At 40.4% G+C, this 13,727-nt stretch overlaps 1 protein-coding gene across 2 annotated transcripts in view; it reads right to left on the bottom strand.

Annotated features, from left to right (window-relative positions):
• Nucleotides 1-5,344: 5,344 nt before the first annotated feature.
• The window catches only part of ERF (ETS2 repressor factor), a 142,132-nt gene continuing 133,749 nt past the window's right edge, over nt 5,345-13,727 (bottom strand). For both annotated transcript variants that reach the window (XM_063436844.1, XM_063436845.1), the window contains 3 exons: nt 11,596-11,830; nt 9,936-10,051; nt 5,345-8,536 (listed from right to left, as the gene is read on the bottom strand). In XM_063436844.1, the coding sequence (XP_063292914.1) occupies nt 7,389-8,536; nt 9,936-10,051; nt 11,596-11,830 (1,499 nt within the window). In that variant the 3' untranslated portion in view covers nt 5,345-7,388. The remainder of the gene's footprint in view (nt 8,537-9,935; nt 10,052-11,595; nt 11,831-13,727) is intronic.

A 13,727-nucleotide genomic window follows, 5' to 3' on the forward strand; every position in this document is an offset into this window, starting at 1 on the left:
GCTAGTTAGGTTAGATGTAGCAGGAGCCTCGGTGACATGCGACCGGTCAGCATGGCGGTCAGGCCCCGCCCCCCGCAATTTTTTTTTTTAAGGGGTTACTGCAAAATTTAGAGTGGACCCAAGTAATAGTGCCTAATCGTGTACCTTATGTTTATTTTAGTAGAAAATGCCCCACCTTTCAAAAGAAAAAGTAACACAACAAGAGGACAGTCTTAAACTAGAGGGGCAAAGGTTTACAAATAATATCAGGAAGTATTACTTTACAGAGAGGGTAGTGGATGCATGGAATAGCCTTCCAGCTGAAGTGGTAGAGGTTAATACAGTGAGAGAGTTTAAAGGACCACTCTAGTGCCAGGAAAACATACTCGTTTTCCTGGCACTAGAGTGCCCTGAGGGTGCCCCCACCCTTAGGGACCCCCTCCCGCCCGGCTCTGGAAACGGGTTAAAACTTACCTTTTTCCAGCGGTGGGCGGAGAGCTCTCTTCCTCCGATCCTCCTCTTCTCCTCCCCGTCGGCTGAATGCGCACGCACGGCAAGAGCTGCGCGTGCATTCAGCCGGTCACATAGGAAAGCATTCATTATGCTTTCCTATGGACGCTTGCGTGCTCTCACTGTGATTTTCACAGTGAGAATCACACAAGCGCCTCTAGCGGCTGTCAATGAGACAGCCACTAGAGGAAATAGGGGAAAAGGCTTAACCCATTCACAAACATAGCAGTTTCTCTGAAACTGCTATGTTTATGAAAAAATGGGTTAACCCTAGAAGGACCTGGCACCCAGACCACTTCATTAAGCTGAAGTGGTCTGGGTGCCTAGAGTGGTCCTTTAAGCATGCATGGGATAGGCATAAGGCTAGACTTTAGATAAGGCCAGGGACTAATGAAAGTATTTAGAAAATTGGGCAAACTAGATGGGACGAATGGTTCTTATCTGTCGTCACATTCTATGTTTCTATATTTCAAGTGTTTAAAAATACTGGCCTTAATGGTGCCTATATTCCCCCTAATATCTAGGAGCTTACTTACTGCTCCCAGTTGTTTATTAGTAGAACGTTCCAAGTACCACAGAAGGTTGCTTTGACCCTCACCTGGGTTCTGCCAAGTATCAGAAGCCCCCACTCTCTTCAGAGCTGGAGAAGCCAGATGTCGGTTTGATTTAAGAACGCTGTTCTGATGCTCTCAACCTATAAACACCTCCATTGGCATCTGGCTTCGCCTGCTCAAAAAAATAGTAAGACCCTAAGTGTTAAACAATGCTAGAAAAAAAAAAAAGTGGTTTTAAAAGTTATGCTGGGATGGCACTATAACCACTACAGTCATTGGAGTGTTCCTTTAAGTGGTGAGGGCTCAATTAATGCTGTGGCTGCACGTAATGGTAGTAAATCTGGTTGCTCATGATTAGGACAGCCTGGCAGTACGGATTATGTACCTTGGGTGCAGTGTTTAAAAAAAAAAAAAAAAAAAAAAACGCTATAGTGCCAGGAAAACAAACTTGTTTTCCTGGCTCTATAGGGTCCTTGGGTCCTCCTGCCACCAGGCTGAAGAAGGGGGAGGGGTTAAATTCTTACCTTTCTCCAGCGCCGGGGCTCCCTAGGCACTGGGGACTCTCCTCCCTCTTCCGATGTCATCCGACGAATGTGCATGCGCGGCAAGAGCCACGCGCGCATTCATTCAGACCATAGGAAAGCATTCTCAATGCTTTCCTATGGACGGTGGAGTCTTCTCACTGTGAAAAATCAGTGAGAAGCGCCCCTAGCAGCTGTCAGGAAGACAGCCACTCTGAAACAGCCATGTTTACAGCTGCAGGGTTAACCCTAGATGGACCTGGCACCCAGACCACTTCATTGAGCTGAAGTGGTCTGGATGCCTAGAGTGGTCCTAATTTTGCAAATTTCATTTAGTTTTACTCATATTCTTTTGACACAAAGGCCATTTTTGTTTTAGTCGTATTTTAGTCACCCAAATTGTTATAGTCGACTAAATCTCCAGTAGAGACTAAAATCTAATGGCTTTAGTTAAAGTCTCTATTTGTCTTTTTGCCCCTTCCCAAGCCCCTCTGTGGCTCTTTGCCTCCCCCTCCAAGACACTCTCTCTCCATAGCTCCAGCACTCAAAAGTGCATTTTAGTTTTAGTCATCTGAATTGTTTTAGTACACCAAATCTCAAAAATGTTAGTCGACACAATTAACACTGCTTGGGTGCCACAGTTAAAGCAGCTCTGTCAGCCCAAGCTTGCCATTTTCCAGTTTTGTCTTCTCTTCCGCTCTCCAAATCTGTTTTTTTTTTTTTTCCTTCTGAACTTTGTCTAGTAAAGAGCAATCTCATCTTCCTTTCACAATTTGTCAAGTCCCATTTTTTTCCTGGCAGTCACGTGCATTGTCACTAATCTCACAATCTATCCTTTGTCCTTTCAGGACTTTCAAAGAGGGCACATGAAGACAGTGGGTTTATATCACGGTCATACTCTCCAACATGGCGGCAGCTTGGACCAGAGATCAGATGCCACAAACTAGTTTGAATAAAATCTTAAAAATGGGTGAAATACAGAACCCTCCCCCAAAAATATGTAAAATAGGGGTGCCCTGTTAGAGCTGCTTTAATATGGATAAATATTGCGGAAAGGAGAGGAAAAACAGATTGATGTGTCTGCGGCCAAATTACTACATATCCAAATCAATCCTCACATTTATCCTACAAGTAACTCCAGGAATAGCATATAGGTGTTTCACACAATGTACCACTTCTACCAGGTGTGGGATTAATCACCAACCTCTAAAGGAAAACGTAACATTTTAGGCTAAGCTGTGCTCCAACTCAACTACTTTGGTACAAAAGTTGCAATTCCTTTTTCAATACTCTACAATTGTACTTCAGTGAATAACTGCTGTTTCTTGGTGCAGATGTAAACATATCAAACTTTGCTGTGCAGTGACTGCCTGGGCTGTCAGGTAGTCCTTCAAACATGGAATTAATAAAATAAAATCTTAAAAAGGATTTGACTATACCTGAACGTATAGTATACACAAACACAATTATCAGAATACCCTTACAATTAAATAACTATTTTTGTTTCATATTAATATTATATATCAATAATTTAGAAATGGAAAAGTGTGTGTGTGTATATATATATATAGGAATCATACACACGTCAGACAGGACCATCAAGATATAATTAAATAATATTTTATTAATAAAATATATTTTATAATTAAATAATATTTAATATATACTATTTAATTCATTATATATATTGATGGACCTGCCTGACAACCCAGGCAGTAATACCAGAGAATTCAATTTGCAAGCTATGTATTTGACCCTGTAACTTTCCAAAACCCCATATAAGCGGTACATGGAGGCGGTGATATTTGAAAGATATCGCTAAACACAAATATGAATGTGTGAGAGCAGTAAAAGATATAATTACAAAGATGCCATTAATGAAATTGTGGTTTGTCATGTGAAAAATGCAAAAAAAAAAAAAAACAATATGAATGCCAACCTTTGCCAGGGTTTGTTGTGTAAGTGGCTACTAAAAAAAAATACAAGTCTGAACAAACCCTATTTTGAATACTATGGGTTGTATAATTTTGCAGAGTGTATGCCATGATGTATGGAAGGGGGTTGCCATACAGTCTCAAAGGCCTAGCAAACCAACCTGGCAAATTTTAATGTGTAAAAACTGGAAAGGGGAAAGTGCTATATTTGAACCTTTAACTTTTCAAAACACCATAAAACCTATACATGGGGTGGGGAAGGGGTACTGTTGTACTTGTGAGACATTGCTGGACACGAATGTGTATTTTATTGCAGTTAAAGCCAATAGTATTTCACATTTAAAATGCCAAGCAGAACTTGAGAAAATAAAACATTCATTTCTCACACTTGTTTTTAGATTTTATTCATACTAAATTATGTTTCATGGAAAAATTTGATTTGAAATAAAAGTCCTGTTTGATAAGAAACCCTCCCCCCCCCCCCCCCCCCCCCCAGTGAGAGCGCTAATCACTACTGACAAGTGTGCAGATATATTGTAAAATTCCAAAATTTATTATACATTAAAAATAAGAGGCAATATTCAAACAGTGCAATTATAATACCAGGGGAAAAAAACCCGGCACCAACCACTAAGCTCACAAATACAGAGATGTAACAAACAGCCCTAAGTCGCGACTCTTAGGGCTGAAAATACTTGCGGCTCCTAGTGCAATAGTGGTGGTGAAGTAAAAGGTCTCTGGACTGCTGTATTGAATGTCTCAAGCTCAGGAGCTGTAAGTGCTGTGGCTTCTTCTCCAACTTCCTTTCTTCTTATATCTTCCATTTCTTCAAGATCGAAGATATGGAAGATTTCTGGTCGAATATTGCCTCTTATTTTTAATGTATAATAAATTTTGGAATTTTACAATATATCTGCACACTTGTCAGTAGTAATTAGCGCCCTCACTTGCACCCACCCCTTTTTTCTTATCTCTTGTTTCATAGGCTTTTTTGGGGTGTGCCTATTTGAGTGGCAGCTTTTCTCCTATATGATAGATCTATAGAACCTTGTTTCTGGATCCCTCTCTATTTTTGGAAAAGCCCTGTTTGTTCTGACAAAATAATATAGAAGTGTTGGTTCACTTAATGTGAAAGAGGTGACTTATCGCTGAACAGACATACAGCTCTAATTCTAGTTTTTGATCAGAACAGTTGCTTCTGTCCTTAAAGGACCACTCTAGGCACCCAGATCGCTTCAGCTTAATGAAGTGGTCTGGGTGCCAGGTCCATCTAGGATTAACCCACGTTTCTATAAACATAGCAGTTTCAGAGAAACTATGTTTATGTTAGGGTTAATCCAGCCTCCAGTGGCTGTCTCTTGACAGCCGCTAGAGGCGCTTGCGTGCTTCACACTGTGAAAATCACCGTGATAAGACGCCAGCGTCCATAGGAAAGCATTATGAGCTCCTCGCCCAGCGCTGGAGAAAGGTAAGATTTTAACCCCTTCCTCCCCCCAGAGCCCGGCAGGAGGGGGTCCCTGAGGGTGGGGGCACCCTCAGGGCACTATAGTGGTCCTTTAAGGGGTTAATTTCTTTTGTGAGTAATGGAAGTTATGTGGACACTTATGTCAACAGTACTGGCACCTTCCCAGGAAGCACCACTTCATACAATGCACATAGGTATCATCTTTCCATAATGCGGTCTGTACCTGTTTAGACACATGCTACCACAGGAGTCCAGAAGGCATATGATACAAAAAGCCAAAAAAAAAAAAAAATCGCATAAGGCTTTGTTTTCAGTAGTACGTTTTTGTACAACAAATGCAACTTCAAATATCTAACACATCCTGAAATAACGACCTGGAGCTAATGGAACAAGGCAAAACGTCAGATTTTCTTTATTGTTTAAGATATACATTCTTAAATGTGAACAGACTTTTGCTAAATATATTTACAATCTGTGTGTATATAGGGGAACTGGTTTAAATATACATATTAAGGTTAAACCTGACGACAATTGTACCCGTCCCAGAGTGTCATCCCCCCCCCCCAACCCCTCCCAAAATGCTCTGCTGTATACACTGCTCTGTGGTTAAAGATCCAGCATCTCAGCGGGTCAGCACGATTATTGCCAGTCTCTCAGCACATAGAAGTTTAATTTAATTCTCACAAACCCAATGGAAAGGCTTCCATAGAGGGGGTGGAAAGTCCTGAGGCTTGATGGGGCTGGTGTTGGAAGCCTTTGGCAAACATTGAATTAAATCATGTTATAAAACCAAGTAGGAATTGCATTAACTACCTCTCCGTGCAGGGCAGAGGAAATAATGCACTGAGCAGAGCACATACCCAAATTGGCAGACTAATGGACTGCACTACAGATCGATGCCAAGTATCCGACATATTACTTTTGTGTGCATGTGCAGGTCTGTTCATGTGTTGAACGGTTTAACTCTTTCGGTGTCAGCGGAGGTGAGAAAGCACATTAAAAAACAGGAACATGCCTAACCACTCTGAACCCATAAATGTTCAGTCAATTCATTTATCAATGAACCACCCCCTTGATTGGCCGACAAGCCTCATGTCAGAAAGTAATAGAAATAATTCATAGGGAGGATGTTCGCACCTGCTTTGCTCATTGATGCCAAAAGACTAACCTAGGCAAGTGCTCCCCCTGGATAGGGTGATATTTTGTGGAGAGGACATGTGTTTTAAGACTACTAGTGACATTCTGCTTATCATTTCAATAAGGCACCTTCGTGTAGGTCAGATTGTGAATTCAAGGCATACAAATGCTATATAGTACATTAAGTTACCACTTTTGCAAATCCCACAAACCATGGGCGATGGCCAGGAATAAAATTTAATTAGAAATAAACATGCCCTGTCTTTAACTGTATGTAGCAGGCTCACAAAATCTTTATAATGCAACATGGGGCGATATGGGAAATCTGTATTCTATATTAGTTTACATATTGTTTTTTTTCTTATTTATATATTGGTTCTTTTTGTATTTAAAAGGAGGGAATATTAATAAAATCCCTATATTAAAATTATTTAAGCTTCAAAAATGAGTAAGTTGAAGCGAATTAGAGTAAAAGTCACAAAAAAAATTAGCATTTCAAGTGGTGCAGAGTAGGTGATGTTTATAAAGCCCAAAGAAAGGTGTTTTTTTTTTTTTTTTTGTTTTTTTTAAACATGAAAGCCACTTTAAGGCAGGAAAAAGAAATGGCGGTGAAGACAGATTAATGGTTTCACAGTCAGAGGGCACAGGAAAAGACCCCACAATAGTCAAAAGTGATAACCAGAAGGAAAAAAAAAAATAAGTCCTGAGGTGGGAGGTATAAAGCAAATATACAGAGGAGTAAATATGCCCAGGATGAAATGAGGGGGTGTTCCGCCCCAATAAACCTGAGAAAATACCAGACGTACTGGTAAGGGCAGGGCCTGGGCAAACAAACAAAGTAATAGAGAAAGGGGGTGAAAAAATAACCAACAACTCATTGTCTCAAAAGTCCTTTTTTGTGGCAATTAAGGATTCTCTTCTAATTCATCACAAAAAAAAAAAAAAAAAATACATTTCATTTATTTACATATGTACTAGAAGTGGGTTAAAAAATAGCCACCCGAAGAGGTGTGAGATTTAAAGCGGCAGTCTTCTGTTAGCAATAAAACCTTTCCTACAGCAAATCTGATAGTTTGTATGCACATATTATGCAAAAGAAAACATTTGAAATACAATTAAAAAGGAAAAAATCCCTTTCCCCCTGCAACATAAAAATAGCTATGGGGCGGTTTTAAAAAGGGATTTTTCAATGTGAGAAATGTAATTCAGTTTCTTTGCATCCTCGCAGTGCAGGAGAGCGCAAGCTGTTCTGTAATATCGCGTACAAATCTCCACACTGCAACTCCTATTAGGAATCCCTGTTCTCCAACGAAAGTTCTTCTGTGGCACGTTGTAGATCGGTGCTCACCCTCCTGCAGGGACCACCACCAGGTTGGGGAGGCACATTTGACTCCTCTAGGTTACCCCTTACTTTTTTGTCAGAATCCTCTCCTACTCCTTCTGCCTCCAGGCGCTGGTCTTCGCTCCAGCGGCGTTTGAAGCGCAGTTTTAGTGGAATGCAACGCCCACTTTCTGGTCCAGCGCTATGAGGTTCCTCATCCCTGGTTGGGAGAGGGGAAGGTATTACTTTCTGTTCTGGGAGAGTGGGAGCTTTGAATACATCCTCATCCTCTTCTTCACTGATGTCAGTCACCTCCACCATCAGTTCCTCTTCTTCCTCCTCAGCATCAGATATAGGTTCTACCTTTATCTGAGGGACTACTGAAGACGAAGATGATGAAGAGGAAGATTCTGCACCCAGCGGTCGTTCTCTTTGCTTTCTTCCAAGAGGAGGAGGCTGGAGCTTAAATTTGAAAGGAGGCTCATCATGAGGAAGATGCAAGGGCTTGTCAGGACGCTGTGGCTGAGGCACAACAATACTAGGGTAGTGCAGGAATGCCCTTGGGCTGAGGTGGTAGTTGTACACACTCTGTGTGTGTGCCTGTAGGTAGCGCTTCATGTCTTCAGGATTAAAGGAAAAGTGATTACCTCCTGGGTACATTGGACTCAGAGTGGGTGAGGGTGTGTAGTTCATGTGATTGGGTGTCATTGGTAGAGCAGGTGAAAGCTGTGGGGGCAGAAGGCTGGTGGGAGCTCCCATTGGAGACCCTGGGAACGGGCTAAGTGGCTCTGGTACCCGTGGTCGAGGATATACTCTGAAAATGCCCTCATGAGCAAGTCGGGGAAGAGGTGGTCCCCTGAATGCTGGGATATCTGGCCCAGGTCCCCTGCGGAGATGTTCCTCACCAAGACTCTCTTCAACCTCAGAGTTGGCAGATGTTCCATCGCTGCAGTCACTGACTGAGCCACGAGCCAGGCGTCTTGCCACAGAAGAGTAGAGAGTGGGGGAGCGTAGATCCTCATTAGGCGACAGGACATCTGAAGGGGTACAGGGAGGGAAACGGAAGTGGGTCCCTCCTGAAGGAACAGGTGGGGCACTCTGAGGGACCGGCCCTCCTACAAATAGAAGAAGAAAACAATTTGTGGAACTTGTTAATTATACCAAAATCAATTTTGCCAAGTCCCAAGATCCCAACAACAGTTTGTAATGCAGCAAGGTTTCATATTATTTACTTCCTTCCTACTGGACCAATAGGAAAAAATGTCCACTCATTTCTATGCTATTAAAACATGCTGCCTCCACCCTCCAGCAGTCACAATGTAATGACAAAGAACTCGAAGCCATAGTGACTGATCAGCTAAATTGTACCCTTTTTTCCTCCTTCCATTTTTTTATTCGCTTATTTTTCTCCCACCCCTGCCCCCATTGTGACGGTCATTTATCCCTGTCATATAAAAACCCCAAACAGCCCTAAGATGCACTGGCTAGTAATTAGGTGTTACATTTTGACCATTAACAGTTAACATGTGCTTGTTGCACCTGATACAACACTTGCTATCTTTAGAACTGGATTGTTTCAAGTTATTTTGTTTTGCTCCTAATTGTTAAAATATTTGGAAATCTAAAATAAAAAAAATTGTCAAAGAAAGTGGGTTTTCCATGAAAAGTTCTAACTGACTCAGTGTGTCTTTCACAATAAAATCTTTGTATTCACATTTTTTTTTAAAATTTATGAACACGTGGTGGTAAAAGGGTTAGCATTTTTAAACGTGATATGACAACACACACTGCTTATGAGTATTATGAGCCATTTACAACTCCTCTGCAGAGATGCAGAAGTACAGAATGGGGTCCTGGCAGAGAAATTAGTTGCCATGGAATGAGCAACCCAGAACCTACAGGAATTTAAACTATAATCATAATAATGCTAAATCAACTTGAGAGCCGTAGTTTATAAGAATGATCTCCACCAATTTATGCTTAGGTCTTTGTATCAATGGAACAGCATCTAAAAATCGTTCATTTAAACGAATTTTTGATTAAGTGCTAACACTATAGTGCTAGGTATACAAAGTTGTATTCTAGCGCCAATGTCCCTCGGTGCTGGATCGGGCTTTGACGATGTCAGTCAACAGGAGGCACCTTTAATGCGCATGTGCGGTGAGAGCTGCGTTCGGCCTTCCCCATAGGAAGGAAATGATTCAGTGCTTTCCTATGAGGTTTTTCCGACATGCTGATAGTCACGTGAGGACATCCAGTGAGGTTTTAAAAACTCTGTGAAACTACAGGAAGGTTCTCTAAAACTGCAATGTTTACACTGCAGAACTGAGGGGGACAGGGACACTGCACCCAGACCACTTCATTGAGATGAAGTGGTCTGGGTGCCTTGTGTCCCTTTAAATATTAATTGAGCATGTATCCCCTTCAGTTTTTTCCCTAATCAAAGAAGCAGAAAGCACTAAAATGGTGATGCCAAAGTGATGTGTCTCCACACTTTATAGCGTGAGCTCTTACCTGTCATGCCCATGTCAATGAAGGGATAGTTCACTAGCACCAGTTTGTTGAAGTTGAACTTATAAGTGAAACGTTTGCCTTTGGTTTTGTGGAGTATTCTCTTGTTGTAGTAATACCTGGAGAGAAAAAAAACCAAGAGAATACAAGCTCAGCAGACCAGAAAATTTAACCTCCGACATATTGTCTAGATAATAGTATGCATCAAACTGACCATGAATGCCGTGTCCCAATCACAAAATATCCACACAGTCAGCATTCAGTATTCTCTGCTAAACATACAGCAAGCAAACAGTGGTGAATCAAGGAAAATATAGTCCAACGAATGCGGAGAGGCCAAGGCTGGACTTCCCTGCTGCAGATTGTGGGTAAGTCTATACTGGCTGTGCATATCTACACATACTTTTTCATCATTACAGTCCATTAAACTAAATACAAGGTTTTGGATGTGTCACCTGGCCCTAACACACAAACCTAGCCCACCAAATTGGTAAACATCTGGAATCCCAACAGCAGCTCCTCAACAGGATCAAGGTATGGACAATCAATTGAATAATAGCCCTTTACAGATCAGGTCTTTCATCCTGTACTTTGCTTTCATAACCTGGTAATTATCAAACACCAAAACAGCTTATCTTTTCCAACACCCAGGTGTATTGCAGACAACAAAGACCCTACAATTAAGAGGATTTCACCCTCCCACCACTGAAAAATGCGAGGAAGAACGGTTTCCCAGTCCACATGCACCTAACCAAGTCACTGAAATTACTCCCTATAGTTAATCCACAAAACGTCTTTATTTGCTTGATGGCTACACAAAAGTTTATTTAGGTTTATTAACAAACGTTAATATTACACATATGCAAAATAACTAAGTAAACATGTGTGTCCTGTATTGTAGACTCTGGGCTGCCATTAGTATGTTTTCTTCAGTGCTATTTCTGATAACTGTCCACAATCTAAATTTCAGATGAATACGGTTTAGCTGCTTGGTGGTTACACCCAATTAGAATTTTTATTAAAAAAAAAACCCCAAAAACATAACATTGTAGTTATGGTGTTTGGAGTGTTCATTTACCTTTTAAATATATGTGATCTAACTTTGTACTATATGGCAATGCTGACCGTTTAGTTTTAAAAATTCTACTATAGTAAAGCTATAGTGTACTACTACATCTTTAAGGATGTTGGTACAAAGAGCAATAATGTAAACTGTAACTTAAAGTTCCAAATCCATCGTTCTGCATGGCCAGTAACAGCAAGTGGCTGTGTGGGAGTAGGCAGAATGAGCCTTTAGTGGAACCTGGGACAGTTTTTCCAGTTAGCCAGCCCAGTTAGTTTGGAAAGAATCGGGACTACACAAGCCAGAGAGTATTACAGCTGTGTCTCTTGGAAGAAACACGGTGAAACACCAGAATCAGAAGGGGCAGGAGGGGATGGATTGTGAGCACTCAAATCAGTCTATGTGAGTGGACATCTAAAAACAAAACAAACAAAAAACACACTTTTCTTTTTTTTTTTTACAGAAGTTTGTTTAAAAAAAAAAAAAAAAAAAAAAAAATGCCTTGCACATTTAACTGAAATAGCATAGTAGTATTTCCTGACTTAAAATAGTTAGGAGTATTTGTTCCAGCGCTATATTTTCCAAATCATCAACATTTACCTGAGTGCCCGGCTCAGCTTGTCATAATTCATCTGCGGTTTACATTTCCGTACACCCCAGAGTCGTGCCACCTCATCTGGATCCTTTATTACAAACTCTCCATAGTCTCCTTGCCAAGCAATGACATCATGATATTCTTCTTTGCGTAGCAGCTCCAGAATGAAATGCCACAGCTGTATTTGTCTGGAGCCCGGGCTGGACTCCGGCTTATAAGCCCAGTCAGGAAAGGCAAACCCTGAAATAAATAAAAATAAAAAAATTATTAAAAAAAAAATTAATTATGTCTTCAAGGAATTATTTTCTTTAGAGATGTTTTGGTCTGTAAAGTTCATGCATCAAATGTTTTCATTTGTCAATATAATATCTTACTTTAAACAAAATTGATTAAGACTGGTCATAAAAAAATCAGTTGCACCGTTACAAATCTTGCTCACTGTGCCACTTAAATGGCATTGTTAGTCCTCTAAATCCCTCTGGGTTAACAGTTGGGCTTACTTAAAGAAGCCTAAGGCTACTGAACATCACGAGTTTAAATCAGGAACACGGCTCTATCACGCAGCATCCCAGGTTTACATTACATTGCTGTGCATTTATCCCCAGAATGAGCACTTCAATTTAATAGGCTGATGCTTCCCAAACGTTGATCATGAATAACACCAGAAAAACACACATTTCCCATCAATTCAAACTCCTTTCCCTTCCCAAAAGTTAAACAGCTAGCGATGAACTAATGAACGCAAATTAACAATTCTGTTTCAGGATGTTAAATGAAATTCAGTCCATAAAAACGACTGCGGGGAAAAAAAAAAAGGTTGTTTACAGTGCACATGGGACAGTAGGTCTAGGGAGGAGGTCCACAATCTGTTCAATGCACTAATAAATCAGGCCTAGTGTCCGCTCAGCAGGAAACACGTAATACAAGTATGATCACACACAGAAAGTGAGACTAACCGTTAACCTTTTAGGGTAAGGAGAATAAACCATTGAGCACTCAAACAAGGATGTTCACCAAAGTGAGAATTCAAAGTGAATAACAAAATTAAGGTCAAAATAGCTGAAGTGGAAATATTCTCTAAGCCAGCTATGTTTTAGTTCAGTTACTTAGGCCTTAAATTTGAGAATCACTTTTCTCAATTTAGTAAATACCTGTTAGAATTTTAATGCTTTTAATATATAGTTTCAGAAGGCGACGCTAACCTCTTCCCCCCAAATCACACATGTATGGTACAAACAGTTATCAATAAAAGGTCTACGCAAAACTTTCGATTTTACATAGGTGCTTCTGAGCTCTGACTAAAACCATAAAGTAGGTCAAGAGTCAAAACATGGACAGAAAGGGATAAATCACTAAAGCAAACCATGTAGCTCATTTTTAAATTCTGCAAGTCGGACATTATATTACCTACCCCATTTTAGGTAAATTGATCCAAACTTTGCAACTCCCATTGTCCATTCTCATAACACACTTTAATACAACTGACAAAAGTTGCATTTGTATCTCCTATCATCTCTGGCGCCAGTGATGATAAACTAGTTGTGGTTATGTACCTAAAAAGGAAGGCCATGGCCATAAAAGTAGGGTGTGCAATGTGCCTTTGATTTGGAAGCTAACATTTTGTCACTTACGCAGGTAGGTTTATTTGATACAGTAGCTAACCATTAAAGGGACACTATAGTCACCAGAACAACTACAGCTTATTGTATATGTTCTGATGAGTATAATAATTCCCTTTAGGCTTTTTGCAGTTAATCTTTTCAAAGAAAATGCAGTGTTTACATTACAGCCTAGGGATACCCCCACTGGCCACTCCTCAGATGGCTACTAGAGGTGCATCCTGGGGTAGTGCTGTAGAGAGTGCAGACAATTTTACACTTTCCTTTGACCTGGACATTTCTGGTGAACACATTCGTGTTTTAATAATCATTGCCATGTCTTCCTAACAATTTTACAATGGAGAGTGAGAAAGAAAAAAAAAATGTTTTGAAGGTTTTAATATATGCGAAAAGAACATAGAACAGCGGAATAGAAAGTAATTTCAACCTTATAATCAAAATATAATCTGAAGCAAAGCGGTAATAAAGTGTAACCCTGGCAATAAATCAAGAAGAATTCCATATTTATGTCTTCTATG

The sequence above is a fragment of the Pelobates fuscus genome, chromosome 11 (genome assembly GCF_036172605.1).
Source record: "Pelobates fuscus isolate aPelFus1 chromosome 11, aPelFus1.pri, whole genome shotgun sequence".
In the NCBI taxonomy this organism is placed as follows: domain Eukaryota; kingdom Metazoa; phylum Chordata; class Amphibia; order Anura; family Pelobatidae; genus Pelobates; species Pelobates fuscus.